Raw genomic sequence first — 27,730 nt, 5'->3', positions numbered from 1 at the left:
CGAGTGCCGCGGCGGTGGCCGGTGAGGGGAGCCTTGGCGCGGCTCTCCGCAGCTGACGTGCTGCTCGGCCTCCTGTGCTTTGACGACAGTGTCACAGCAGTGTCGGCCGGAAGATAAGCGGTGCGAGATGCGGAAGGAGGGGTTGCGTGTGATTTGAACGGTGCGAGGTTGGGGAGGGAGCCCTTGCGCGCCAGTCGTTGTCGCAGGTCGCGGGTGACGCTGCGGCCGGGTGAGGTAGCAGTGACGGCAGAAACCAGCTGTGGTAGCGAGGAGCTAGGCCCCTGTGGGAAGGGGCCTTCCGCCCTCCGCTCCAGGGCTGGCTGCAGGACAATGCCCGCCTCCTGCCCCTCCGCCCCGAAACGGGGTCCAAAAGGAAGAGAGGGGCTGTGCAGGCAGGCATCGTCCACATCGGCCCAGCCTCGACCAGGCCGTGAGGGAGCACTTTGTTTTTCCTGTAGAAAGGCAGCCTATGGAGGGTTTCAAGACCTGACTGGACAAAGCAGCCTAGTCTTACCTTATAGCAGAGCCTGCTGTGAGGTTTTGAGGTCTCTTTCAGTTTGGATTATTAAAGGTTCCTCTCTTGTTCTAGAAAGCTTTGTCGGTCTAGCATACTTTTGTAATCCTTTTTTACCTCATCTCCACTACTGATACAAAGTAGGGGTTCCTTTTTTTTGGCTATAAGTGCTGAAGTGCAAATGCTTACTCTGCTATGTGTTAATCTACAAAGTGCTACCTGTTACTGCTCCACACTTCTTTGCAAGCTGTTCAGATCCTAGCTATGTTGCTGTCTTCTAGGTAGATGCCTGTTTTTCCTGGTTAAGTCAATCTAGGCATTTAGTAGTTTCATTTAATTCTCTACAGCCCACTAAGACCTAGCAAGAGCCTGCTGTAATGAGAGTGGTGGTGGCCAGCATACAGTAGTCGTCATACTTGTGTTCTCTTTAGTGAAAGATTTATGAAAAATACAAGCAAGAGGTTGGTTTGTTAATTTTCAGAAAGTGAGATTTGAGTCTTCAATTCAAAATCTCTGAATGAAATAAAGGATGAATAGCCAGTTGACCCTAGTATCCATTTCCTATAGAAGATACACATAGAAGCCTCAGTAAATAGTGAAACTTACAATGCCCCATTGCTCTGTAGATCCAGGTCACTGCAAGTGTGCTAGCAAGCGGGTAACTTCCTGTGAAGGTGGACATTATTTCGCTCCTTACTGCTGTTAGGACATGTAGTGATAAGAAGGTGCTGCTGGCAGCAAGAGCAAACTTCTAAGTTGTCCTTTTCCCTTAGTCCCTCAATTGTTTTACAATCCCCACAGCAATATAAGTATGTAAAAAGTGGGGTCCTGCATATTAGGGAAGTAGTTCAGCTTGTGCTTCAAGAGAACTCTCAATTTCTGGAATAGGTTACATACCCTGGAAATGTCATCTATGGACTCTGAAATACACCACAACACATCTCTTAATCATCTCAGTTTCTGTAGAACACCATGACATTAAAATCTGTTCATCTCATTTTGCATGTTATATTTTGCTTTGTGCTTTAGAAGGGCTCCTGAGTATGCCAGTCAAATGCGGCTTAGCAAATACCTTTCCTTTCATAGTATTCTGTGTTTGTGCATGGGTGATCCTCACTAACAGCACTAAAAATTGACTGTGATGATGTCAGTTGAACATAACAATTGTTTCCATGTAAGATCTTGGAAGAGCACAATTTACTACATCAGGATTTTTTTAAGAAGTTCTGTAATAGATAAAATGACTGTATTTTAAGTGACTGTATTACTCACAAGACAGTTTTGTTTAACAGCAGGATTACACACTGAAGCAAAAGTCATGATTAGTTATTTTTCTGGTTTGTACTTTGGAAGTACCATCTGACATCCCAAAACATTTTAACAATACTTTATTACAGCTGAGCTGAAGCATTAGTGAAGAAAGCCCTGATCCTCCAGAGATTTACTTACTCTGCTTGGAGCCACAAAATTCAATAGAACACTTCATAATACTTGGACACAGGCAGTTGTGTCACTGCGGGTGCAGGAGAGGCTTTAGTTTGCAGTCCCCATGAAAACAGTCACTTTTTCATGACATAGAAAGGTCAGCACACAAAAAAGCTGTGACTTACCTACACTTAGAATGCTCTCAGTATTATTGCAAAAAACTGCCTGTTCTGTGGTGGAGCTTTGCTGGGCAGCACTGCTCAATCACAGATTTTATGCAGATAAAATCATTAGCCTTGGGCTCATGACAAAAGCAGTTGCGTTAGGCAATCGGATTTTGCCTCAGAGGTTTGAAATAACATTAAAAACCAAGTTACAGATAAGCCACTTCTGTTAATAACGTAAGTTGCATACAGGAGATCATTGTTCTGTCTTAGTTTGTGATGTAATAACATAATAAGAGCCCAGCTTTTAGAAGCCAAGAAACATCAACTTTAAAAAAAAGGTAAGCTCTCTCTGGAGGTAAAGTGTTTTACCTGGAAAATATTTAACCTTGCCTGTCAACTAGACAGAGGCTTTATCACTTAAGTCCTATAAACAAGCCATGTATTTCCTTAAAGATGGGGTATAAAGAAGATTCTAGGGGTCTTGTGTAGCTGTTCCTGCAACCGGCTTCTTGGCCTGTTATGAAGGAGATTTTGACTGCATGTTTGTGACAGTCTGGTAAAATAAAACCCCAACTTAACGGTCACATAGGTACTTCTTGAAGCATGCTACACTTCAGGAGAGGTGAAAGTAACCCTATAAATAGAACAGTCAAATACACAAACTGTAATTTCCTCCCCACTTTCAGTTTCAGCAGTCTTAAGCATGTTACCAGCAGCAGCAATCCGTGTAAGCATTTCACAGACCAGCAGTTCTGTCTGTCACACTTCCTGCTTCCAAAAGGTGGTTATATGAAAACACCATGTAGGAAGTTACAGTTGATAGCATTGTTTGACTGCTATTGCTCCTTTGGCCACTGCAGAGCAGGTGGTGATACTTGGCAGTCAGTTTGAGCAAAGGTGGGGTACGGGGTTACCCACACCTACCTTGTGGTTGCTGTGTGGACTCCAGCACAGCCATGCGCCTACTCTGTGAGCATGCTGATTACCGCACCTGGTTACCCACAGCGAGCACTGGGTTACCCACACCTACCTTGTGGTTGCTGTGTGGACCCCAGCACAGCCATGCACCTACTCTGTGAGCACTCACCCTGGTGGGGCTGGCTGGGAATGGCAGAAGGACCTGGAGGCAGAAATAAGGTGTTAGTGCAAAGCATAGCTGGAGCAGAGTAGGTACTGGAAGAAACAGGTGAAGGCCTGAAAATGTCACAATACTTACTTCCTCCCCTGGAATACCAGTGTGCTTCTACAGAACCCAGTTCTGGTGCTGGCTTAGCAAGTGAAAAACATCCATAAAGGTTTCAGTGATTTTCTTTTTTCCCTTAATTATAACAAGAATGAATTCAAAATGCAGTTAGGCTATGAACTGCTGCTGAAAGAGCACTGGAGGATCTCTGACACACAAAGGAATAAGTCATGCTCTGAACAATTGCCGAGAAGTTAAGCAAATATATTCAGAAAGGCTAAGATATTTAAACTACCTTTTTTTCTTGTTTTCATTTAGTAGAATTACTGTCAGATTAAATTGCATGAAACATGTTTCTAGTGTTGTATAAGCAAGCTGTAACACAATAACAATGTTAGCTGCAGGAAACAGCTGACAGTTCGGTTCTTGTATGACTGTAAGCTTCTATACAGGCAGAGCGTTGCCTCCACATGAGGCCTGTTATATCTGCACGTCACTGTTCCAGTGAGGCATCCCTCAGAACATTAACCTTTCAGAAATGATTCTTACCTCCCTGCTATTGCGTGAAACCTGAATTTTGTGCTAATAACAAAACCCACTGTTGAGAGTCATTTCTTATGCCAGCTCAGTCTAAGTGTCAGCATCTCTGAGTGTTAACTTGTGCCTTAAACATGTTTTCTTACAGTTCTCTCTGCATTAGGCTCAACTTCACGATGCTGAGGGGAGTCACTCACGGTGCAAAAGGTACATTTACTTTTTTGTTGGCAAGACCTCAGCACCATAACCCGGGATTGAATTTTTCATCAGTACGGACTGAAGCAGCCAACAGAAGCTTCCTAATCCGCTCCACTTACACAACTGACACAAAATCCAGAGAGGAGAATAAAAAAACCATCGAGAGTCTCTACAGATTGTCCGTTGATGTTAAGAAAATACGCAGACTAAAGGAATGGGTCCTTCTCCAGGATGTGGCCTACGTTCAAGAAATCGCCGGTATTTTACAGGAAATGGGAGCAGACAAGGCCGCTGTAGCCAACATTTTAGAACGCTGCCCAGAGGCAGTTCTCCATACCCCTGCAGACATAAACTCTCAAAGAGCTCTATGGCAATTAGTATGCCAGAATGAAAAACAATTAATTAAATTAATAGAGCAGTTTCCAGAGTCTTTTTTTACTACTGAGTATCATGAGAACCAGAAGGCAAATATACTGTTTTTTCAAGAGTTGGGACTTAAGAATAACATAATCACCAGGTTCTTGACAAGCGCACCCAATATTTTCTATAATCCTGTGGAGAAAAACAAAGACATTATAGAGACATTACAAAGAAATTATTTAAGTTTAGGAGGTTCTGATGCAAATATGAAGATCTGGATACTGAAGCTATTGAGCCAGAATCCATTTATTTTATTAAATAACTCCACTGCAATCCGGGAGAACTTGGAATTTCTCCAGAAGAATGATTTCACTGACCATGAAGTTCTGCAGCTGCTGTCCAAACTTAAAGGTTTCATTTTTCAACTCACTGCTTCTACTATGCAGGAGAGTATGATTTTTTCCAAAAGAGTCTTTAAGTGCAGCGATCAAGAATTAAAAGATCTCGTGCTGAAGTGCCCAGCCCTTCTCTACTATTCTGTTCCAGTCTTGGAAGAAAGACTTGAAGGACTTCTCAAGGAAGGAATTTCTGTGGCACAGATTAAAGAGACACCAATGGTGCTGGAGTTGACAACGCAAATTGTCCAGTACCGAATTAAAAAACTCTCTGCTTTGGGATATGATATCAAGAGTGGAACTCTAGAAAGCTTGAATGGTACTAAGAAAGATTTTGAAGTCAATTATGGTAAGATACAATCAAAGAAGGAGAGACCTATTTTTAATCCTGTTGCTCCTATACACGTTGAAGATTAATTTGAATACTGTACTTTGAATTATGCAAAGGAAAATTGTCAAAGAGGAAAAGATGATGGTTCTTTGAGAAGAGCTGAAACAAAAGTAATCTTAACCAGACTGTAGTCCTACACTGTACTTTGTCCTGGAGCAGGTCATAGGCACAACTTCATTATAAAATTGTAGCTTTCTAATGCTTTCAGATAATATCACAGAACCTGGTTATGATAAAGGTTGCTTTTTTTTTTTAGCACAGGGAGTACCTCACATGTTTGGGGCTTTTTTTGTTCTGTTACATTTCCTTATCTAACAGGGCATTAACTGGTTTGGATTTAAACTCTGTTACTGCACAGTCCAGCTTGTGGCAGTGATTAGCACAATCTTTATCTGAGAAAGAGAAATGGAGGATTATTTTTCCAGCAGTGTTCATCAACCCAGTGGTTCACTGATGCTTGGAAACTCCCTTGGAGTTCAGTTGTGTCTTGCTGCAGTAAAGAAACTACAAGACAACCTCCTTTATATTTCTGAGATTGCAAAATTTACTCCTTTTGCAAAAGGTTTGGGGCAGGAGGAAATACATTTATTGCTATTATCTAGTTCTTAATTTCTCCTTTACTAGCAAGGCTCTGGGAGAGAAAAGGTTAGCGAGGGATCCAAGTGAGTCTGAGATGACTGTAGGACAAAGGAAGAAGTCATGCTTTTCATCAGGTGTAACAAAACTCTAGTCTGTAAACCACTGGTGTTATAAAAATGACTACCAGATTTGCAAACAGCTGCCATAGTTTCTAAATATATGGGTGGCACTGCTTCTCAGATAACACCCCAGGGTAATTGTTGACAAGTGCTGCCTTTCAAAATAGTAACTATCTGACAGAGGTTAAGTTCTCCAGAGATTCTGTTTATTTTCATTTACAGGCTGTGGATGGTAAAATAAAATAGTATCATCAGTGACGATCATCTCAATAGAATTAGGATCATCAGTGATCTTATTTCTCAGAAAGACTTTCCTAAGTGACTATGCCATACCCATTCCCTTGGGCCAGCAGGAGAAAAAACATTTACACATCCCCCCTCACTCCAGGCCATTCTTCAAAGACATTTTTAACAGACATTTTGGCACCAAGTCCAGGGTTCCATTTCTTAAAGACAAGTTTTAGATTGCTGAGGAAAGCTGGTATTAAATTACTTGTTTAGAGGGTGGGCTGCAAGGTGACTGTTTTATATAGCCTGCCATATTATCTGCCAGGCGCTTGGTAAAGGGCTAGAAACATCTGGTTAGAGCAGTGCCAAGATTGCAACAGCTGAAGGTCTTAAATTCACCACCATGCAGGCAAGTGCAGACGTGACAGCAGTTCTGGGGGTAAACACTGCCCTTGTAGCACATATGATAGCAGCAAGAGTTCAAGAAGGGGCATGTATCACCAGCACAATGAAAGTCAGGCTGTGTTACTAAGCCACATCTTTGCTGACTCTTCAAACCACATTATTGGGTTTTAAGAATTAACTGGGTAGATAACCATATTAAAAATCCACAGGAACCTGCCTCTGTTGCTGACTGTCCTTCAGTGCTCAGCTGCTAAGCAGACCACAGTATTACTTGAATCCAAAAACATCCTTCCCCTCAAACACAAGGGGGCATTTCAGCTCTCTGAAGCTACTCATAACACAATCTAATGCTCAGCTGCAGAATCGGTCGGTGCATTAGGATGAAAAGAAAACCAAGATGTAGAAGAGTGTTTTCCCTGAAAATTTAGTTTCAGCATTTCTGCAGGTATCTGTTTTTAAAGTTTCTGAAACAGCTTATTCCCATCATTTAAAGTATTTTATTTCCAGTGGCAACAGATAAAACAGGAAGGACATACTTCCATCATTAAGTCATAGCCTGAGTTACCACAAACTCATTCCATTCTCAATGTTTCAATTTCGCCTCCTCCCCTTTCAAAACAAAAGTATAAGCAGAAAGACTCCTCTCTACCCACAGACTGAAATTCATTCAGGCCTTCATAACACTTTGCCTGGCACCTGTTTCTGTCTTCTTCCCAGGATTCATTTATAATAAAAACTCAGGGAAGCTCCCCGTTACCAAAACACTGTATTGCTGAAATCTGCTTCCTCATCTCTTGCTGTTACACACAGTGAAGTGAAACAGTCTGAACTGTTTAAGCCTGGCACAGAAAAGCCCAGCCTTTCATTACACGGTGAGCAGTCAGGTATACAAGTAGTCTTCATGAACATGTCCCCTTTTGAAATGGAGGATAAAATAAAACCACCACAAAAACAACCCCAAGACATAACCAGCTCACTTTCACATGTGAAAATACCAGTTCCATGTTCCATTCAACTCATTACAGTCTTAAACATGGGTATCCTCATGCCTCAGTGCCCAGGGAAAAAAAAAGGGATTTTGTGTTGTGTCTATGCACAGCCTACACAGTGAAGTTACCGTTTTTGTTAATAGCTGGTTGGCACTATTTAGATACGGCTGAAAGACACACTGGGCCATGATACTGTGGAAGATTTATACCTAAGTATGCCCTTCTCCACACACAAACTAAGGAAGCTTTCAGGTGTCTGAAACAGCAACAATTTAATGTTTCACAAGTGTCAGGAAAGAATCAGAACAAGTTTTTAAGACAAAACAAGTTTCAGAAGTGAATGGAAAATATGCAAGATACAGGACAAAGCTTTTTTTGAAAACTAAAACCATATGCAATGTTGAAGTGTTTCAGTTACAAGATTCAGAGGTAATAACTACAAGATAAGAACAAAACATCATGAAGTGTGTCGGCAGCTTGTTACAGATCTCACATTATCTCAGACCGTACTTGTTTTGCAGTAAGTTTCATAGTATAAAAATTAGAGAATGTCATAAAAAAGGGGTATGAGGAGTTCATTTGTTTTCAGCAAACTATTAGGAAGGGTTTGGTTGAGTGTCACAAACACAACTGCTCCAAACAAGGGTCACTCCAAGTGTTCAGCGGTAGCATTCTGGGGATATGTCTACACTGGGAACTGCACAGCAGCAGACCACATGTTATTTACTGCAGCCACATTGCTTCTGATACCCAAGCTAGCTCATTTCTAGAGTTAATAGGCATCCTTGAACTGCACTGTATTCTGTGTGATTAGCTTCGACTGTTAAAAACAGTTAAAGTCTTCCATTTGTTGCATAAACTTACCACACCCTTGCAGCAGGTTGGAGCTGAGCAGCTAGTGCATCTAACAAAAGGAGGCGATAAAGCTTTCCCCACCACCCCAAATCCCCACGCTTACAAATATTGTACTACCAACATATACAATTACTGATACCAGATAAAGTTGCTCTGGAGTGTAGTTGAAGTACCAATGGCTCAGAAAGGCTAGGTGACTACTGTACCATAACTTACACACAGTACACTTTCAACATCTGTGAAAAAAGGACTAAGCTTTAGGTGATAGGTTTTGATTATTTTTTCATATCTAAGTCTCCCTATAGAGCCTTCTTGTACAACCACAGCCACTGAAAAAGGAAGCTTATGTGCTTAGAAGTTCTGTGCAGGAACACAAGTTTGTAGAAAACACTGCATACACAACATTCGCAGCCACCTTCTGTGGGCTTCTGAAGAGGTTACTTACATGCAAAGTCAGTACACAAAAAGATCACCAACAGCGTCTGTTTTAAGGCAATCTCAAGCTGTGTTGTTACAAGTGCATTTTCCCCTCACACTGCAGAGGATCTACAGATGTTCCCACTGGAGGTGTGTCACCATTTGGAATCTGTCAGTATACAAGTTACTTGGATGATGTTTCTCTTTATTTTCTTTTAAGGCCCCATCTACTTTTTTTTGGTTTCTTTTGAGTATTACATTTGACTCAAACATCAAAATGCAAAGTATGAGAGAAAGATGTAGTGAAAAAATCCTTGCATTTGCTTTAACAGAGCAAAAAACTTAACCTGGTGCATCATGGAGTTCAGACAACAGCTTTGCCAGTTCTTCAGTGGTTTCCAACTACACAAAGGCATTTCAAGTCAGACAGTTGTGCCAGATGACCACAAACATCAGCCCACTTTCCATTAAACCATCATTTTTTCTAGTGTTTAGAAGTTTATTAGAAGCAAGTTTTTACTTGCCAGCAAATACACCTGAGATGGAGCAATCTTGTTTCAGTAAAAATGGAAAAGTTTTCAGTTACCAGGATTCATAAAGAGAGTCTAAAACTCATACTGTAAACTGCACTGAAACGACTGGACAGTTCTTCAGACAGCTTCACCTAGTAAAAAAAAGATATTTTTCTCTAATAAGGCATTGTTAGTTTACTCTTTATGATCCCTTCTACCATGCTGTCAAACCTGCTCACTTCTGCCTCCACTCTGACTTCCAGTTTCTGCACCACACCAGTTCTATTTGCTCCAGCATGCATGGGCAGAACAGTCACTGGGAGTTTACAGGCTGCCTGCAAATACAGTTTCATAACCCAAACTATTCAGGCACATCCAACAATGCCATTACACAGCTGAAGGATCCTTAGCAGGAGGATGTGGAAACCACTGAGAACAGTGAATGGTATCTCATCATATTGATGGTACAGCAGAGACTACCAAGTTTGTGTTCACATTTTAGTCCAAAACTGCAAAAGACTTACAGTAAATGAATATTCAAATATGTATTATCCCTTCAGATACACTTACTTCTACAGTTATCAAGTGTAACATTTCACCAGATACAAAGCTTCAATCTAGGCTCTAATGAATCTTCATACGCCGTGCTAGCCAAGCTTCTTCCGTCCTTTTCAGATGGAATGGAGTTACTTGCACAACTCTTTAGAAGATAAAGTGTCTAAGACACATGGCTTCTCATGGTCCAAATCTGAGCAGATTTTAATGCCACTGTTGTAATATTCTGGATAATCAAATATGTCTCAGTTTTGGATTTAGTCAGACTTATCCTTTTTCTTTCCCGTTAAAGGCACTTTACTTGCAACAGCAGATCCTACAGCTGTAACACCTCCAGCTACAGCAGAAACACTTCCTTTGACTAGCCCCACTCCCACTGAAGGCACAGATGTAACTGCTGTTTTGGTAATTTCCAAGCTCTTCCCTCCAATCCAAGCAACACCCCCGATCGTGGCACCAACAGCTCCCTTTGTGACACTGAAGAGGCCACCAGTCACACGAGAAAGCATGCCAGGCTGCTGCTGCGGGTGGTCTTTTACTGAACCTGAGGGAGGAAGCAACAATGAAATCAATCACAGAGCTAGGATTAAAACATTTAATTTTCTTCCAGCAAGCCCTCTTCTGTAATTTGGAGCAGGGAGGGAGGAGTCCAAGGGCCAAATAAGCTCATGAAATGAAATTATGGAAATGTAACAGAGTTTATTTTCCAATAATAAATACATAATAATGTATAATAATAAAAATGATGTAATAATAAATAATACATAGTAATGTATCTGCCCCATCCTTGGCAGTGTTCAAGGCCAGGGTGGACAGGGCTTTGAGCAATCTGGTCTAGTGGAAGGTGTCCCTGCCTATGGCAGGGGCGTTGGAACTGGATGAGCTTCAAGATCCTTTCCAACCCAAACCATTCTGTGATTCTACAAAATACCAAAAGTGGTCCCCAAAGGCATTATCATTATGAGGAGTTAAAGGCTCCCAACAGAAGTCCCAATATGATGCACAAAACCAAATCACAAACCATAGGATTTCTGCATGCTGTTGACCACATAAATATGTTCTTTTTAATGTTATGTTTAACCTGCATTTTGCACAGTCTCTTGTTGTATAAATAAATTTCTATTCTATATTTTATGGTACAATTACAAAGCCTCAAAATAATATAAAGTATTAGAGTAATAAGAAAGACTCCCAGAATTAGGCATTTAGCCTAATAGTTGGGTAATTAACTTCATGTTTCTAAATGTAGGCTTTGAAATGCTAAAGAGACATCTGTACCTTGCCTCTAAAGGGAATTAAGATTGCAACCCCACACCCCGCTACTGCATAAGCATCATCTACTTGTCAAAGACAAAATAGGAAGATGAAACGGTATGTTAATGTATTTAAGCACACAAGAAAATACAATCTACTGCACCTAGAAACTAGTCACCCTGCCACATTTCTCTGCAAGGTGTTTTCAGTGTGAGCCTTGAGAAATCTCTGGTCTCCACAACAGTGTTGGACAGGTCAGTATTTTTCAGCTTCTGTCTTGCCAATTCCTCACCAACCCCAAACCCTTCTTTTAAAAAAGTTTCAGAGTGAACCACGGCAAGAGACAGACAGTTAATAACTGCAGGGAAAGAGTTCCACAGTATTTTGTATTTTCTAGCTACCTGTAGATAATACATGGGATTTAACATATTTCCCTTTCTCATGGAAAAACAACAGGGAGAACCAAGAAAAGAGCAAGTGGAACTACCCTGGGTTTGGTAGGGAAGAAACAAACTTGAAAGAGAGAGGTGAGGGAGTCAGCAGCAGAAAGAACATGCTTGGGAGAGGGTAAGTCTACAGGGGCATGGGAAAAATCAAGATCTAGATCCACCAGAGACCTCTATCCCACCTCTGTCACCGCATTCACTCCGCACTGTGATGTGCCTTAAGAAAACCAGTGCAACAGGTCTCAGTCTCCAGTACCCTGACTGCCAACAACTTGCATTTGGAAAACAATTTCCAAGAGTCGCCTCCCAGCACTCATCTACTACAAGATGAACAACTTTCTCCCTACAAGAGTAAACAACTTTTCAGGCACCTCCAGCGAGGTTTTGATGCCAGGACTGACCCAGGACTTGGAATTTATTAAAAGTGTGGTTCCTGTATGAGTGCCCTGAGTAATTCAAACAGAAGATGCCAAAGAGAGAAATTCTTACAAGTTTAAGCAAAAGTATCCAGAGGGGCAGTGCAGCTCAAGGGAGCAGAAAGTACTAAAAATGCTTCCAGCTTACACTAGTGTCTCTTATTAAAGAAACTGATATACATAACAGAAAGGGTCATGGAAGCTACAAATATAAATGACAATCTTTTACCTAAAGCTAAGTAATACCCTTGTCTGGTTCACTCTAGGCCAGCAGCTTTCAACCTGAACATCTCCGGCAAAAACACGTTGCCAACTCAAACGCATCAGAATTTCTATTTACATAAAGACAGTCTTCAAGGAATTACACTCAGAGGAGTATATGGAGCCTGGTATAAAATCCACTGTCCAGGTATTACTCATTTGAAGATTCTTGTGACCAGACTTCCACACCTTGTAAAAAACTTAGGCAGAAAGCGCTGTACTTCCACCTAACTGGATCATTATCATCAGGGTGAATAAAGCTTTATCACACTGAATTTTAACAGCGGATTTCAGTGAGTCAGAGGTGATATTAGCAAGAAAGGACCACCAGAGCTAACTTGAAAAATAACAACAAAGAAACAAAAGTAATCCTGAAATGCTTCTTCTCATATTACTTCAGGTGGACAACATCTACCCTATTTCACAAGCATCAATACTGACTGTGACTTCGTGTATTAATAACTTCCTGGCCGTGGCTGACACATTCCCATTTCATTCCTGTTTGCACTGTCCATGAGGTCTAATAAACACCCTGCAGCTGCAAAGTTTTCACTGCTGGTTGATTTCTATTCTAGGATATGCACTCCTGCTCTCCTTGTTTCTAACCAGTATGAAAAAGAAGGTAAACCAGATCATTCCTAAATTTAGGAAGAAAACAACACCTGTTCCTTGTTCAGGGGTTGGATCATGCTGCCTCGCAGCCAGCTTCCTGCAAAAGAGTTTGCATGAATTTAGGTTGCAAATATAAAGCATTAGAATAGGACTGCTCATAGAAAGCATGAGCCCAAAAGTTGCTTCTACTTATGCATGGCTTTAAAGCTTTTGGACACCAAGCTTCGAGTGGGATTTGGACAAACTGGAACTATTATATCTTTATGAAAAATTGCAAATTGGTTTTGAAATTGAGCCTTTCCTCTGAGGATTTTTTTGGCAGCCTGTTCCAAGAGCCCATCTTCTTGCAAATATGAATGCCTCCCATGCATGTTTGGCCATCTTCATATGACAGTGTAAGCATATCGCATACAAAGGCCTTGTATATTTAAAATAGGGATCTTCAAGGGTATTCCAACATTTTAACTACATTCATAAAGCTTCAAGAGTGCATGTGAAACAGAATCAAAAGGAAAAAGCCTTCTCAAAGATGGAGTTTCTATTAAGATGAGTTGTGTTTCATTCTGCTCCCTTTAACTACACCAACTTCATCTATTTAGTCTTCATATTCAAACTGGTTCTTGACATACTGAAAGAAGATACTGTGCAGAAGAAAATCAGTCTTAATTGCTCACAAATTTTAAACAAAATCTTGCGTTATCTAGTGATGTTCAGACTTTGCTCTCATGCTCTGAACCACCTGAATATTCTAGGAAGATAAAAAATGCCCACTTATTTCACTGCCTTCCCCAAGAATCAGTTGTAGTTTACCAGTCAGACCACTGTTCGCTTTCTATACGTGAGGTTTAACACGTATAAACTACAATTCAATCTTTAAAGCAAAAAGAAAATAAAAAAGGTGCCTTAAAAGCCAGACTTGAAGATAACACACATTAGGGCATAGTCTTCCAATATGGCATTTACTTTCAGAAGTGATTCTGGGATCTTGACAACCCTGTAAGAGCTTAAGCAGGAAAGACTTTTGTCCTCACACCATGATACTGTAACAAGTTCAAGGATGGGAGAGCTTAAGAACCACTGTGCCACTTTTCCTGTCATCTTCTTGTACTTGCGTTTCCTGCCTAATAGTTACAAATAGAGTGAGCTACTTTGCTTCAACCCCTTCTGCTACACTTGAACAGTTATTATGCACTAACTGAAGCAAATTTTCAGTAATACAATATATAAAAGCTGAGGAAAATAAAACCTCAAACCAACAAACAGAGCTTTAAAGGGCCATTACATATTGAAGAGCTGAGAAGGAAATGGGATTCACAGACCTCCACATCCAACACATTTGGTCTTACAGCAAGAGAAGACAGAACAGAGACAACCTGTGTGCCAAGAATGGCTTTTGATCTAGTATACTTCCAGACACATTATGCAAGCAGAGCTCTTCATAGTCCTGCTGGTCCACAGCCTGGAAAGGAATTCTTCTCATTAACAGCTGCATTTCCTCTGCAGATATAATATCCAATTTGAGACTCATTTCATTCAGGAGACAAAGATGTCACCTGTCCAGTGAAGTCAAGAGTGAGTGGGTTTGTTTTTTTGGAACCATGAGATTATTTCAATAGTTAGAACCATAGTTAATTGTATGACGGAAAAGAGTCTCAAAAGTAGTTATGAAGTTCTGTATATTTTTAAGCACATCTTGTTTAAAAGGAACTATGAACTCAGCAAGGTGTCCAAAAGCAAAACCAGGCTCTTTTCACCTCACATAATGAAGAGCAGACCAATTCACATCTCTGGAAACTAATCTGCAAATTATGTCCTTCAGGATCAGCCCATCTTCTCTGTAATTTATCAGTACAGTTGTTTTACTAAGTTAGATTCAGTGGTCTTACTGCCATCAGGATAATGCGGATGTGAAATGAACAATAACCTAGGCCCATCCCATCCCAGGGCTGGCTTGCTTACTTTACTTAACTGAAAGTTAAGGCATTCAGCTTGCAGATCTGTTTTTAAAAGAGAAAACATGATTTTCTGTGAATTTACAGAAATCAGATTATGAAAACTAATACATACCTTCTGGTGGTTCATCATGAAGGTATGATGGGACTTCCTGTTGGTTTTTGTCTGTTTGATTCATTATTGCCTAAAAAAGAAATTCACATATGCTATACATCTTTTCTGGCAAAGCATAAATGTAATCTGTGTACCCAAAATTCACGTAGTTTAAGTTCCACAGCAAAGGAACTCCTAGATAAGCTACAGCAGCTCCTGCCAAACTGCTGCTCTTTGTTATCAGATTGTGCTTTTGCATTCTTCAGCCAGACTCAGTACTTGAAGAAAGGAGCCCTCCAGCAGGTTAGCAGGCTTGGCAAGAGCTGCCACCCCACCAAGTACATCTCAAACCTAAAAAGCAGGTAGAAAACCAGTATGAAACCAAAACAGAGGCTGCTATAAACCAGCTCCAATTAAGTACTAAAAAAGAAAAGCCTAGTGATCATAGAGGTGGTAGCACTAGAAAAACAGCAGTATGCATGTAAGATCTGTTAGTACCTGGAAAGCAGTAGTTTAAAGAAACAAGTCCTTGCAGCTGAACTTGAGTAAGTGCCATGAAAACAAGACATAAGAATTGTAACAAAACCACTCCATTTATGTTGTAGCAGTACTGCATACACAGTGTGGAGACAGCAGCAGAACTAGACCATTTTAACTCTACACAAACTTCCCAATGAAAACATTTCAGAAACAGTATTTCTTTACGCAAAAGAAAACCTGCTGTTTCCTTAGAGCAGCTCTAGAGCAGCAGTCCCTGACACTGAGGGGGAACACAGGAGAAAGCTCAAGTCAGCAGCTCAGCTTACTGCATTTTTCTCTGTGGAGGGGAAGAAAGCAGTATCTAGTCCAGGCTTCCCTCCTGCTTTCCTCCCCTACCAAAGCATGCCTTGGTGTTACATCCTGCCTCCTCCCCTGAGCCCTCCTGCAAATCCTGCTTTCCCTCCTCAGCAGACACAGAGGTCAGGAAAAGAAGAAAGAAAACCAAGTTGAATTATACCACTCAGCACCCTTCTATCTTCCTGCCAGTGACCTCTTGGTTCTGTTATCCCTGAACAAGCCTTTAAATCATTCATTTTCTTCCAGAAGTCACTGATCACTTCAAAAATAATTCCAGCTTCTCTTGCTGTGCCCAGATCTCTCCATATTTTCTGGATGAGAAAGCAGTAGCTGGAATCTGAAGAAGGGATGAGGAGGCAGAAGCAGAACGAGGGTGGGAAGCCTCACCTGGAAAACAGCACCTAAAACCCTCATAGTACAATTATGAAATCAAAGCATCACAGTGCAAAATGGCACCCACATGCTAAATGATAGATCTTTGGATGAAAGCAAGCCTAAACTGAGTCCTCATAATTGGCACTGAGGGTATCGGTTCACGACTCAGAAAATGCGGGTACCTTTACACAAGAAGCTGAACAGGAAAGCAAGCAACCACCCTACTGCAGGATGACTGATTTGATGGCAATGCTGAACAAGTACCTCTCAAAAGCCACAAATGCAAATATGGAAGCTAAGAAACAGCAAAGTGAGTGGCAACCCATCAACATGGAAGACTAAATGCATGAGAGCTAAGAGGCAATTTGAGTATCAAGTATCAGTAAAGTATCAGTTATAGAATTCCTTGTTCTTTTATTTCATCACAAATCAGTAAGTCAAAAGAAAAGAAAAAAGGCCCAACTGATCCCAGGGAGCAATGGAGGGCAGTCAGGCTCTGGGAAAGGACCCTGTTCAGGTCCTACGTGACCTCTTTGCATTCACCTTTGCATAATGCAAGCTGGAAGAAATACAAGGATTTCATCCTCACTATGTGAAGGTACATGTAGGTTGTTGCTTTTTTCCAACTTGAAACAAAAATATCAGGCACTGTAAGAAAGAGAAGGCAGATGCTGTAAGAAACTGACAGGCCTGACATTATTGATCAAAACATCTGTACAAATATGAAGCAGCTACGCTTCTACTTAACATGTGAACTACTTGATCAGGAATTTGGAAGGAGTTTATTTGCTGCATATGGGAAGATCCTAAAAAAAGTAAAACAAATATCACAGCCTAGCAAGCCTTACTTCAAACAAAGGAATAAGCAAGCAACCAAAATGGTTCTTAAGCAGACTCATAGGAGTCACAGATGAGTTAAGGCAGAGATAAAGTATTCGTTACAAAGAACTACGTCCACTAATACATTTGTATCTAGCCAGCAGGTAGCTCCCAAAAGAAACTGAGATGAAATTGCTTCTTTGAGTTTCCAAAAAAAGGCACTTCAGCAGAAAATTTTCAGGTATCTAGGTTACAGCCTGTGTCATGAATCCCTGTATCTAATTTAACACCTCAGGAGACTTAAGAGCCTCTGAAAAGGGATCCAAAATCCTGTGTGCTAGACAAGGTGTAGCATATCTGGTGGACAGGAAATACTACAGGAGCATGTTTTAAACCTGGCTCCCCTCCAGATATTTAAGGTGAGTATTTCTGCTAACTGGAGGTCAAAGGCCTGGAATAACTGCTTGATGGCAGATGACTTCTTCCAGTCTTCAGATGAAGAGGGCAGGAACGTATTTTTTTATTTCAAAAACTGGAGTTAGAAAAACAGAAACCCTTCCCTACGTAATACCATTAAGGTGAAAGCACTCACCTATGATTTGATGCCTCCTTTGTCTGTTACGATTCAAGCTCTTATGTTCCACTTTGCAAGAGAGTCCCCTGGTCACCAGATTGCAGTGTATCCTAAGGCAGGTTTCTCTTCACACTGCCTACTGCCTGCTGCCTGTCCCCACGAAGAAGAGGAAAGCAAAATTTATGAGACCCAACAGAGATTACAACTCAGCTGACATCTAAGGCAGCAATGTGGAGGTGCAAAGATAATTGTGCAGAGAATCTGGAGTAATTCAGACACAGTACTGATTAGCAACTTTGGAAACTTAAGTTGGAAGCTGCAGATTCAATGTTCCCCAGGCACTGAACTACTCACAATTGTTACCAGCAATGCAAACACATGCAACAAGGCAAAGATTTGTCAGAAGCCTGAACCCTTAATGCAAAATAAACTTTAGCATTTTCATCCAGTGATGCCAAATTCACAGTGTCTTCTGTCACTGGGTTCATTTAACACCTCCATTTAATGATCCCATGGAATGAGGCAAGACCTCCAAGAGTCCTGGCAGAACTCAGACATTCATGAAGCAGACATTTAGCATACCAGTGGCACTCTCCAGTTTCCTTCATCTGTGCAGATGTGTTGTTTTCTTATGTTAAGAACTGGAAGCAAACCCAGATCTTACAAGACATTTCAAATAGGGACACATGTAAACTACTTTTTGCTTTTTCCCCCTCTCTGCACTTAGGAGGGTGCTAGTCCTTCAAGAGTTAAGGGATAACTTCTCATCTTTAACAATGCATTAACATATGTATCGATCATCACACTAAAAGAATACTAATAAAAAATAAAGGAAGTCACTCGATTAGTTTTAAAGAAGAAAACACACTTTCATACTGTCAGAATGTGAAATATACAGGAAGCTTCCAACTTTTATACAATCGTAAAGAAAGAACTGGTTTGAAAGAGGATTTTTGAGAGCTATTTATAACATGAATGTCGTTTCAGGACCCTGACCGAAAGCCCAAGAAAGCTCTGGAGGTAGTAACACTTCAGCCACATGTACATTCACATCAAAGCTGATTAAAGTAAAGTTTTCTCACCAAATATATTCCTTCGTGAAGATTTCTAGTTAGGTGTTTCCACACAAGTATTCTGCATACACCTATGAGAAAAGCAGAAGGTTAATGACATCTTATGGTCATCTACTGCCACATACCTGCCATGGGCATATGGTGGGAATCATACATGGAGCCCCACACTTAGGGAGAAGCACACCTGGCATGGCCTTAAGACACCAGAATTTTAAGAGATTTATCTCGCTGACCAAAACACTGATTCCTTTTGTGTTTACTTGCTCTACATGGTGTCATGCGGATTACTACAGTGTCATAATTAATGTTAAAACACAGCCTCTCCTTAATGAGTCTGCAGCTCTTACACAGCAACTTGTGTAAACTTTTAGCCTTCCACTGAGAAGTGAGCTCTAGCCATTACAGATGTGTGTGCAACTTCCTGAGCTTCAGATGATGCTCTTGATGCCTTTCTGACTTCACAAACAAAAAGCCCCACTGTTTCAGCACAGCAAACCTGGCCCAAGCAGCAGCCAGTAAAAGCTGGCTCATTTCAATGCCACTACTCAGACATTTGCGGGTAGCAATGAACCTACCCAAGGATACAGCCAACTTCAGTTGGCAACATAACGCTGCTCCAGAAGGCTGCTGCAGCAGCAGACAGTGCTGGAACTATTCACCTGACAGAACTGCAAACAAACCAATTCCCTCCTCTCAGTCCACCTTAAAAAAATTATCTTCCTTCTGCTCACCAGCTATGAAGCTAGAAAGCTTGGCTACGGAGCTGATGGAAGACAAAACAGTCCTTGCCACATGCATGACTCTCCTTCCCTTCTTCCAGCAGCTGCAGATTTCAGAATGAACCTCAGGCCTTTCACATACATTAAAATAATTATTTTAGGGGTGATACTTTAAGGAAGTCCTTTTGGAAAGAGTAGCAGTGCTCTGCTCTCCAAATTAAACAAAGAAACAAGCATGGAGCCAAAAAGGTAATCCCACCCATGGCTGCTCTTCAGAGTACCCCTTCAAGCTGCACAAGTGACTCCTGACTATTAGTTTCCCTGCTTTACACCTTGGACTAGGGCTTGTAACATTCATGGGTGGGAGTGCTCAGTGCTATTAATTCTCTCAGACATAACCCTCAGAGCACAGCCGACATGGAAACGTGCTTTCCAGTTAGTTAATGCAAAGGAGACAGTTGACTGAGCTTCTGCAAGTAGAAAGAGTCAGTGCTAACAGCACTAAAGTGAAAAAGCAAATCCAGGCACGCAGAAAGCGTGTAGCTAAAAACCAAGAGCATAGCTGACATTTCAACAAGCCTTCTGTTTAAAAGCCAAGCTTCAAAAATCAGATTTATATACAAAGTGAGACTGGCTTGGAAGCGATCATACCTATTACAGAGGGGGAAAAAGAGACAAGGTGTTCAGGGAAAGAATGCAAAAAGTTGATCAGAAGTTTCCAGGTGTGAACACTGATTACTTTTAAAGCTATAGCAGGATGGGCTACAGCCCCCCCAGAAAACATGCCAAGCCTACCACAAAAGATTTAAACAACAGGCTCACAGTATGCAGGGCTCAGCACACAGCTGGGAAGGTAATGCAACATTAATTGTGTGCATGCGGTGTATTAAAAAACAAATACACCCTGCACACACAATTGAAGGCAAAAAAAGGAAGCGTATCTCACGCAAAACAAAAATCAGCCTAACCCTTAACTTTGCACAGGACATTACAGCATCATATCTACCTATATGAGAATCCAGTGCATTTCTCCAATTAAAATATAGATCGGGCTCCAGGGAACACCTGATGTTGGCAATGAAGTTTTCTCCAAAGCAAGGAAAACACAGAAACTCTAATTCCCCTTTTCTAATCCTCCAAACCTGGTTTCTAGAAATTAGATGGTAAATTCCAGTAAGGCACAGGGTACAGCTTCAGAAAGGCCATGGAAGCTCCATTTTACCAGTCCTGTCATCCTGTGCCTCCTGCTAGCTCAGCTTTCTAAGGCAGAGCCTTCTCCATTTCTTGTAATGCTTCACCAATGCCTTGAGGTCCACTTTGCCTCAGCATTCCTCCTCCATGAGGCCTACAAAGACAAAACCTTACAGCACCTAGAGCAGTCACTGAACTTCCTTACCCTAACCCTAACCCTTGCTAATGAACTCTCTCCCATGCATCCCCTTCGATGGCTCCTGATATTTAGACCTGTTGACTTGCCAGACAAGGACCACCTTTTGTACTGAGGAGGCAACACCAACTTCACTGAATGTTTAACCACAGCTTAACAGAAAGCTTTGAGAGAAAAAAAGTCTGGGTAGCATTTACTCAGCAGGCTTATAACTGATGTGCATACAAAGCAGTTATTTGCGAACTAAATTAAGCTATCTCTCATGCATCCTTCCAGTTACATACTGCCTGAACACTGAGGCAGGCTACATGCGCTTCATATTTGTCTTCCTCACGGAGTGATATCCTGATTCAGAGCTCTCGTTTTCAGCCTGGTTACATGAGGCGGAGGAAGCATTTTATCACATCCGCAGAGGCTGCCTATGAGCCTCACACAATGACTAGAACCTACTCTATGCTAAAGTAACTTGCATTAGTTTTCAGGACACACCACATAAACACCTAGGCTAGGTGAATGCCAAAAGATAAGCTGCTCCCAAACAGCTTACCAAAAAACTTTTTCACATCCTACTCCATCAAGCTGGCCTTGATAGAACTGGATGGAATGAACAGCAGGTTACTACAGAGAACATCTGTATACAGCGAAGGTTACAAAGACCACTCGAAGCAAAGCTTCTCCTGCCAGAGACGTTGACAGGGGAGCACAAGACCAGCCAGGGAGGAGGCCAAGGCGAGCCTGGCTCCCCCAGATGCCCACCCAGGTAGGAGCTCTGCCAAGGTCAGGACGCGGCAGCCGCCCCTGAGACTGGTCCAGGTCCCGGTCCCACACGAGAGGAGACGCCCGCCCTGTTCCGTCGAGGCCCCACACCCGCTCGCAGCGCGGCCCAAACCCCCGCCACCTCCTCCCCCTCGCAGCTATCTGCCTCCCCGAGAGAGCTCGGGGGGCGGCGGGCAGCGGATCACAACCGCGGGCACCGCCGGGCACCTCAGCGCAGGGCGGCGGCACTGACGTGGCAGCCAAGGCCGCGGTCGGAGCCGCTGCAGCCGGCCCGGCCCTCTCTCCGTCCTTCCCGCCCGCCGGTGCTGCGGCAGAGAGCACAAAGGCGGGCTGCCTGCGATCCGGAAAGCGCCGAGGGCAGGCGGCGGCGGCGGCGGCCCCGCTCCACCAGGCCCGCCTGTCCCTCCGGCGGCTCCGCCGAGTCCGCTCCCGTCTCCTGCCTCAGTAGTTTCCCTTCCTCCGCGCCGAGCAGCAAAGCGGAGGCAGGAAGAAGGCTGTGGCAGCTACCCGGCTAACGGCGGGACCAGGGCGGCGGTGGCGGCCGCTCAGCTCCCACTCACCGCGCAGCAGACTCGGTTCCGTTCAGCTCCGCCAGAGATTCCACTCCTGCGCCTTTCCCCGCTGCCGACGTGGCGCCCGCCCCGTCGGCGCCCGCAGACCCCGCCCCAGCGCCCGGCGCGGCCCCCTCGGCTGCGGGGGGCACGCAGGCGCCGCCGCTCCCGCCCCCTCCCCTCGGGCCTCGGGCTCTCAACCCCCCTACGGCCGCCTCCTCCGGTGCCACGCGTTCGTACCGGCCTCCTTCGGAGGGGCCGGGCTGCCCGGGGGATGCCGCGGGCCAAGCCCGACCTTTCTGGCCCCCGACAGGCACCGTCCTCCGCCGGGGAAGGGGGCAGGCCCAGACACACGGGGCCTCGTATCCCCGTCGGCCCATGTGGGGCCCTGCGCTGAGCGGGGCTTTGACACCGAGGAGGGGGAAGGTGCCAGGTAGTGGCAGGGGAGGAAAAGCATGGCAGTGATGGCATTGCTGACCAAGATGCTGCAGGGTGTGTTTGGCTTGTGGCGCTCAGTCGGGCTGGGGAGCACCTTGGAAATGAGGTTGGGGTGAATAGATGTACCCTTGGGGCTCCCTGACCATGCACAGAGGGAAGACTACCCCATCCTGTGTGTGCTGTGAGAAGCACCATGCTGTGCTGTGCCATCGGTGTGGTGTGAAGCCGCTATGCTAATCCAAAAGATCTGGGTTTACGTTAAGCACTTGCTTATGTTGCACCCTTTATCCCAGCTATTATCTGGGTGAGTGGAGCTGCTCACATGCAACCTGTAGGGAGTGAAGTTGTAGTCACGATGGTTTACAGGCATGGCTTTCTAGGTACCTACACCAACAAGGATAGGTGGGGAAAAACCCATTTTCTGTCAGTCACCCCTTCTTTGTGACCTCTTCTTGCACATCCCTAAAAAGCCTTGGTGATGAACTTTCAAGTTTGTTAAAAACTGTTGGATGGCCAGGGAAGAGAGGGAAGTACCAGGTACCTTGAATAGGAGTTTAGAAACGGAACTCCTCTCAGCAGCACAGAATACCCCATGAAATGCTTCACAAGATCAAAAAACTTGTACAGTCAAAATGTCACCTCTGCTTCCTTCACCCACCTTCGTGCTTGACTGCCACCCTTCTGCTTTACCCTCCTGTCCAGAAAGAGGGGTGTATAGAGGATAATCTTTCCTGGACTCCTCCAAAATCATTAGTCCCTGTCTGAACTTGGCTCCTGTGTGGGAAATACAAAACCAGCACCTGGTTCCACAGACATGTCTAAAGAGGCCTTTTCCAGGCTCTTTATCAGCCCCAGGTTCTGCAGTTTACCTCTGGGTTAGTGCAGAGGGATGTAATGCAGGCATGAGATAAAGGTGAAGGAGATCTGTCCTCAGAGCGTGCAGATCCATCAGAGGTCACTGGACAATTTCAGGAGCATCAGTGTGGCCCATCAGACTGACACTGTATGGGCCTCAGAGGGCATTGCTGATAACTGGGTCCATGACGTTCCTGACCTGCTGAAGGAATAGGAGCCATATTCTTTAGTTTGGCACTGAACAGGAGAAGGCTGGAATGCACAAGAAGCTAAGTGGAAAACCAAAGGCGGTGTCATGCTGCGAGCACTCCCTGGGATCTTTTGGGACGTGGGAGGCACCTAGTGTGCTGACTTGGTTGTGTTCTTTGGAAACACTACACAGGCACAGAGGAGTCCTACTCTGGGATTTTAATTTCCACCTGGGAGTGGGAGGACAGGTCAGCAACTCTGAACATGTAAGGTGTTCACATCCCTGATACTAGCAGAGGACGCCTACCACTGTTACCATCTTCTTGGGCTTCAAAATAGGGGGATTTTCCTACAGCTGCTCTTCATCCCTTGCCCTAAGGCCCAGGATACACAGTGCTTTCTCTGCGTGCGGTGCTCTGCTTCAAGTGCAAGTCCTATAGCTTCATGTTTCTGGTGGCAGCAGAAAAAGTTGCTGCTTGAGTATTTTCTCTGTGATGGAGTTAATCACCCATCAACTTTACAGCATTAGGCATCAAAAAATGTTTTGCTTCCTAGTAACTGAAAATGAAATGCATTACAGAGATGAAAATCTCTTTCATACTCTGAAAGGCTCAGGAGGACTTGAGTTGTGAAGTGTTTTGCTGGGCAAACAGAGAGCCAACTTCCTCATAAAAACCACAGCCATTGGCGGTGGAGTCTCACTGGCAGGTGTAATAACTGAAATAACTTCAGGCTGCCGTCTCTGCAAACAACAGAAACCAAATGAGGGGCGTCCCTGTTACTTTACTAAACAACATTGAAGCTGAGGAAAAGGTTTTGATTGCAGAGATGTGGTCACTGTGACTATTTTTGCTGTCGTTTCATTTTTCCTGCGTTGAACGTTTCCTTCACAAATAGTCTCAAAGATGGTCTGCTGTTGGTATGGTCAGTAAACACTTCTTTAGTATCATTTAATAGCCATGAGAAATAACTAACTTTATCTGGAAATAGCATATAGGCAGCTTCTTGACAACTTTAAAATGGAAAAAAATACAGTGGTTCCTGTATTAGATTATAGGTTTTTAGATTATGTCTGTGAATACACTGTGATTACAGATGCAGAAAATAATTGAAGTAAGGTCAAAATATATACGTCTTGCATTCCATTATGGTGGTTGTGGTTGCTTCCACTGCTGCAATAGTTGTGGGGAACTGGGTTGGACTTTCACTGTATTGAACTCAATGTAGACCTAGGAAACTGCCCTGACAGGAATGTTTCTCTTTCAGTGCAGAACTTAAAACGTGACATGCGTCTCCTGAACCCCCAGGCCTTGCACTTTCATTTCTCCCACTGTAGGCAGCCATTGTGAAAAGTCAAAGCTGAGGGGAGAGAATCAGGCTCTTCCGTCTGGTGCAGTCTATAGGTGTGTGACTGGGTAGCAAACTCCAGCTGAACTGTTTGTGCAACAGGAGACCTGAACAAGGAACACAATGAGAAAGCATGTGAGGTACTGCACGTGCTGATTTATTTGGTTAATTTTATTGTGTTTCCAGAGGTAATGAAGTGGAGCTGCTAAGGGTGAAGGCCAGAGATGGACCTTAGGGGGTGCTACCTCCTAACTTGTATGCTGTGGATGTGAACACATCTCTATTGCAGATTCATGCCTGTGGTATAGTACGGATCAGGCAAGAATTGTGGTTTTGCGAACTAGAAATATAAATCTACTTTGGGCTTAAAAATGGGTTCCCTGGGTACATTACCTCAGTTAATGGTGTGCTGGAAGGAAGGAGAGAAGGAAGGAAGACAGAGAGATTAATGTCCAACATTTGTTGGTATTGAGGCTACTGGCTGATGTTACCTTACGAAAAACAGGTTGGAATGAAACAGCAGCGTACCCCACTCAAATGTATATAATGCCTTCATTGCATATGGAGGGACATGCTTAAATAAGTGTGATGCCTTACCTGCAGATGCATCTCGTCTCATAGAAAATGAAGCTGTCTGTCTGCTAAGAGTCCTGGGTAACCTAGCATGCAAGAGAAGAAAGTCAGAGATGTGAGTTGGTTGTACAGCTACAGCATTTTTGGTTGATGGTTCAGAAAGTAGCAGATCCACTGTACTACTGAAGTACCACCACAGTGCTGGGAACCAGCAGAAAAGCCAGAATACCCTCATTCCTCCTCATGGCACAGCTGACTGCAGAGTTACAACCAACACAAATTGGGAATAAGCAAGAACAGATTTTAAGTGTTTGGCTTAGGTATGTTTTTTTTTCTGTTCCATGTGCACACACAAGTTCAAGGCAATATCACCATGTAATTATATACTTTAAAAAGTTATCCAGAATCTGGTTTTGCAGACTGTAGTCAGCTCATTATCAAGTCATTAGAAAAATGGTTCCAGCAGCAGAACTATTAATGAGCTTGATTCAAGTAGGGAGGGCTTTGTGATTACTTGGCCCTCTGCCTCAGTTTAATTGCAATTTTGAATTTACATACTGCTATTCAACCAGTGTTTACAAAGGTGAATAGATTTTATTGTCCTCATTTTATAGGTCAGGACATGGTGTCATTTTGGAGTCAAGTGACAAAGACTGAAGCCACGCAATCCCTGAAGCAGTCTGGATCTGTTGCTCAACCTGCAGGCTGGCATTTCATCTGAAAGGATGATTGAGTGATGAACCTGGAACAAAATAATTGCCATAATATTATTTGGTACCGAGTTTAATGTATTCATTAAGATTCACAAAGACCACAGAAAAGCTTCATATCTGAGGAAGTGCAATGACCAATTGAAAAATGTACATTTGTCAGGAAAATAATCAAAGTACTTGAAGTGATTTCTCAGAGTCTCAAAGAAAAACAAGATAATCACATAATAAGAAACACTGTTGTCCCTCCTATCACACTTTTTTATATTATCAGCAATTATTTGATGTTCCAGTCTTGCAAGTCTTATGAATATGAGCAAAGTTTACTGAAACAAATGAACCTGGGAAGGTCAGATCCCTGCCTTGAATAAATACATATAGATGATTATATTCCTGTTTAGTCTCCTAGGTGTGGTGTGCTGCAGAGAAGCCCAGAAACTCTTTTGTGACTGTTTGTTTTCTTTTATCCAGGTTTAAATAAAATGTCCTTCTTGCTGTTTCCCAGCTATGTGCCCTACTTATTAGTGTGGTTTTGTAAGCTTTTTGTTCTGCTTTATGAAGGTAGAAGGGTGACTGAGTTACAAGTTGGGTGTGTGTTCACCCACTTTCTCAGCGTCTAACCTCTGAAGACAACTCTTGGCATGGGAACCTCCCCCGGGAGATTGACATTTAAAATAACAAGCTGTGCTAAGCATGAAGTCACTCCTCAAGTCTATCTCTACCATGCCTCCATTTTTGTTGTGAAATAAAACATTATCAGATTTACAGATCTACACAGCAAAAAGTGCTTCCATGTTTTTGAGGTTACGAAGCAAAGATAAAATGCAGGCCTGTAAAGGCATTGAGCACCTCTTCCCTTGCTTTTGTGTCTCAAAGGGTCTCTGCAGAGCTGACTACGTACCTTCTATCGGTTTAATTAGACATTCAGCTTTCTGCTTTGCTTCCTTATTCTTCCCAGAGGGCTGATGAGAAGCCCAAGCATTTGGAAAATCAGGCAGGTATCTCCACATTTTGTTACAGCTGTTTAATTACAGGGTTATAGATAAGTAAGTGCTTCCAGGTACAGTTGGTACCTTCCAGAGGTGGCAGCAACAGTCCATGATCTATCTTAAGGTCTAGTAAATGGTCTGATCATTGCTAGCTGTTAATGAGGAGAACCACCAGATTGCCACTGGTCCTCAAGTTGTGCATATTGCAGTGGTGACATGGCAGAGACTCTTTTTGCTGTTACTGCATTTATTCCGATGGATGAAAACACAAATATGAAACAAAAAGTTGTAAAACAGGTGTGGGAATACTCAGGAAAAGTACTTTCGTTTCAATTTTGGACTACAAATCACCTACTTCAAATAAGAAGTAAGATAATGTTGATACTGCTAAGAAGTGAATACTTCAAGACCCTGTGGCTTTCTGATGTGCCTGACTTCTGCCTGACTGCTCCATACCTATAGCTGGCCTACTGAGGGGATGAAAGGAACATTCAAAAGTAAAGGAAGCCACATGGTTTCACAAATCCTGGACCCAGCCCTCTGAACACTGTCAAATATGATCCTGTTATACAACTAGACCTAAATTCTGCACTACATGGAGCATATTTTCTTTCCTCCTCCCCATTTTTCTGATCAAGCCCTGTACTTCCTTT

The 27,730-nt window shown here is 43.0% G+C and overlaps 2 protein-coding genes across 7 annotated transcripts; one reads left to right on the top strand and one right to left on the bottom strand.

Moving 5' to 3' along the window:
* Positions 1 to 26,592, top strand: MTERF2 (mitochondrial transcription termination factor 2). Of its 6 annotated transcripts, XR_009961583.1 has the most exons (4): positions 3,176 to 5,128; positions 11,121 to 11,337; positions 25,409 to 25,493; positions 25,993 to 26,592. XR_009961583.1 is itself a non-coding variant. In XM_062602749.1 (2 exons), exon 2 carries the CDS (start codon positions 4,003 to 4,005, stop codon positions 5,194 to 5,196), a length of 1,194 nt encoding a protein of 397 aa, XP_062458733.1. In that variant the 5' UTR covers positions 1 to 120; positions 3,975 to 4,002; the 3' UTR covers positions 5,197 to 5,694. The 6 variants fall into 6 exon arrangements, 3 of the variants coding, with proteins under 3 accessions (XP_062458733.1, XP_062458732.1, XP_062458734.1); XR_009961582.1 differs by having other exon boundaries at positions 25,409 to 26,592; XR_009961584.1 differs by lacking the exons at positions 25,409 to 25,493; positions 25,993 to 26,592 and adding an exon at positions 11,540 to 12,913.
* Positions 9,705 to 22,106, bottom strand: TMEM263 (transmembrane protein 263). Its single transcript, XM_062602751.1, has 5 exons — positions 21,986 to 22,106; positions 18,552 to 18,613; positions 17,488 to 17,612; positions 14,886 to 14,955; positions 9,705 to 10,373 (listed from the first exon to the last, which is right to left on the bottom strand). The coding sequence occupies exons 4-5, from the start codon at positions 14,947 to 14,949 to the stop codon at positions 10,087 to 10,089; spliced, it is 351 nt and encodes a 116-aa protein (XP_062458735.1). The 5' UTR covers positions 14,950 to 14,955; positions 17,488 to 17,612; positions 18,552 to 18,613; positions 21,986 to 22,106; the 3' UTR covers positions 9,705 to 10,086.
* Positions 26,593 to 27,730: the final 1,138 nt, after the last annotated feature.

The sequence above is a fragment of the Pezoporus occidentalis genome, unplaced genomic scaffold (assembly GCF_034315485.1).
Source record: "Pezoporus occidentalis ecotype Australia unplaced genomic scaffold, CSIRO_AGI_Poc_V1 ctg78, whole genome shotgun sequence".
Lineage (NCBI taxonomy): Eukaryota > Metazoa > Chordata > Aves > Psittaciformes > Psittacidae > Pezoporus > Pezoporus occidentalis.
This window is presented reverse-complemented; position numbering and strand designations above follow the sequence as displayed.

Bases quoted from the DNA above. Each gene is read 5' to 3' on its own strand.
- MTERF2 (XM_062602749.1), top strand. From the start codon at position 4,003: ATGCTGAGGGGAGTCACTCACGGTGCAAAAGGTACATTTACTTTTTTG.
- TMEM263 (XM_062602751.1), bottom strand. From the start codon at position 14,949: ATGAATCAAACAGACAAAAACCAACAGGAAGTCCCATCATACCTTCAT. The intron at 10,374-14,885 runs GTATGTATTAGT...TTCCTCCCTCAG, and splicing joins TCATGATGAACCACCAGAAG to GTTCAGTAAAAGACCACCCG.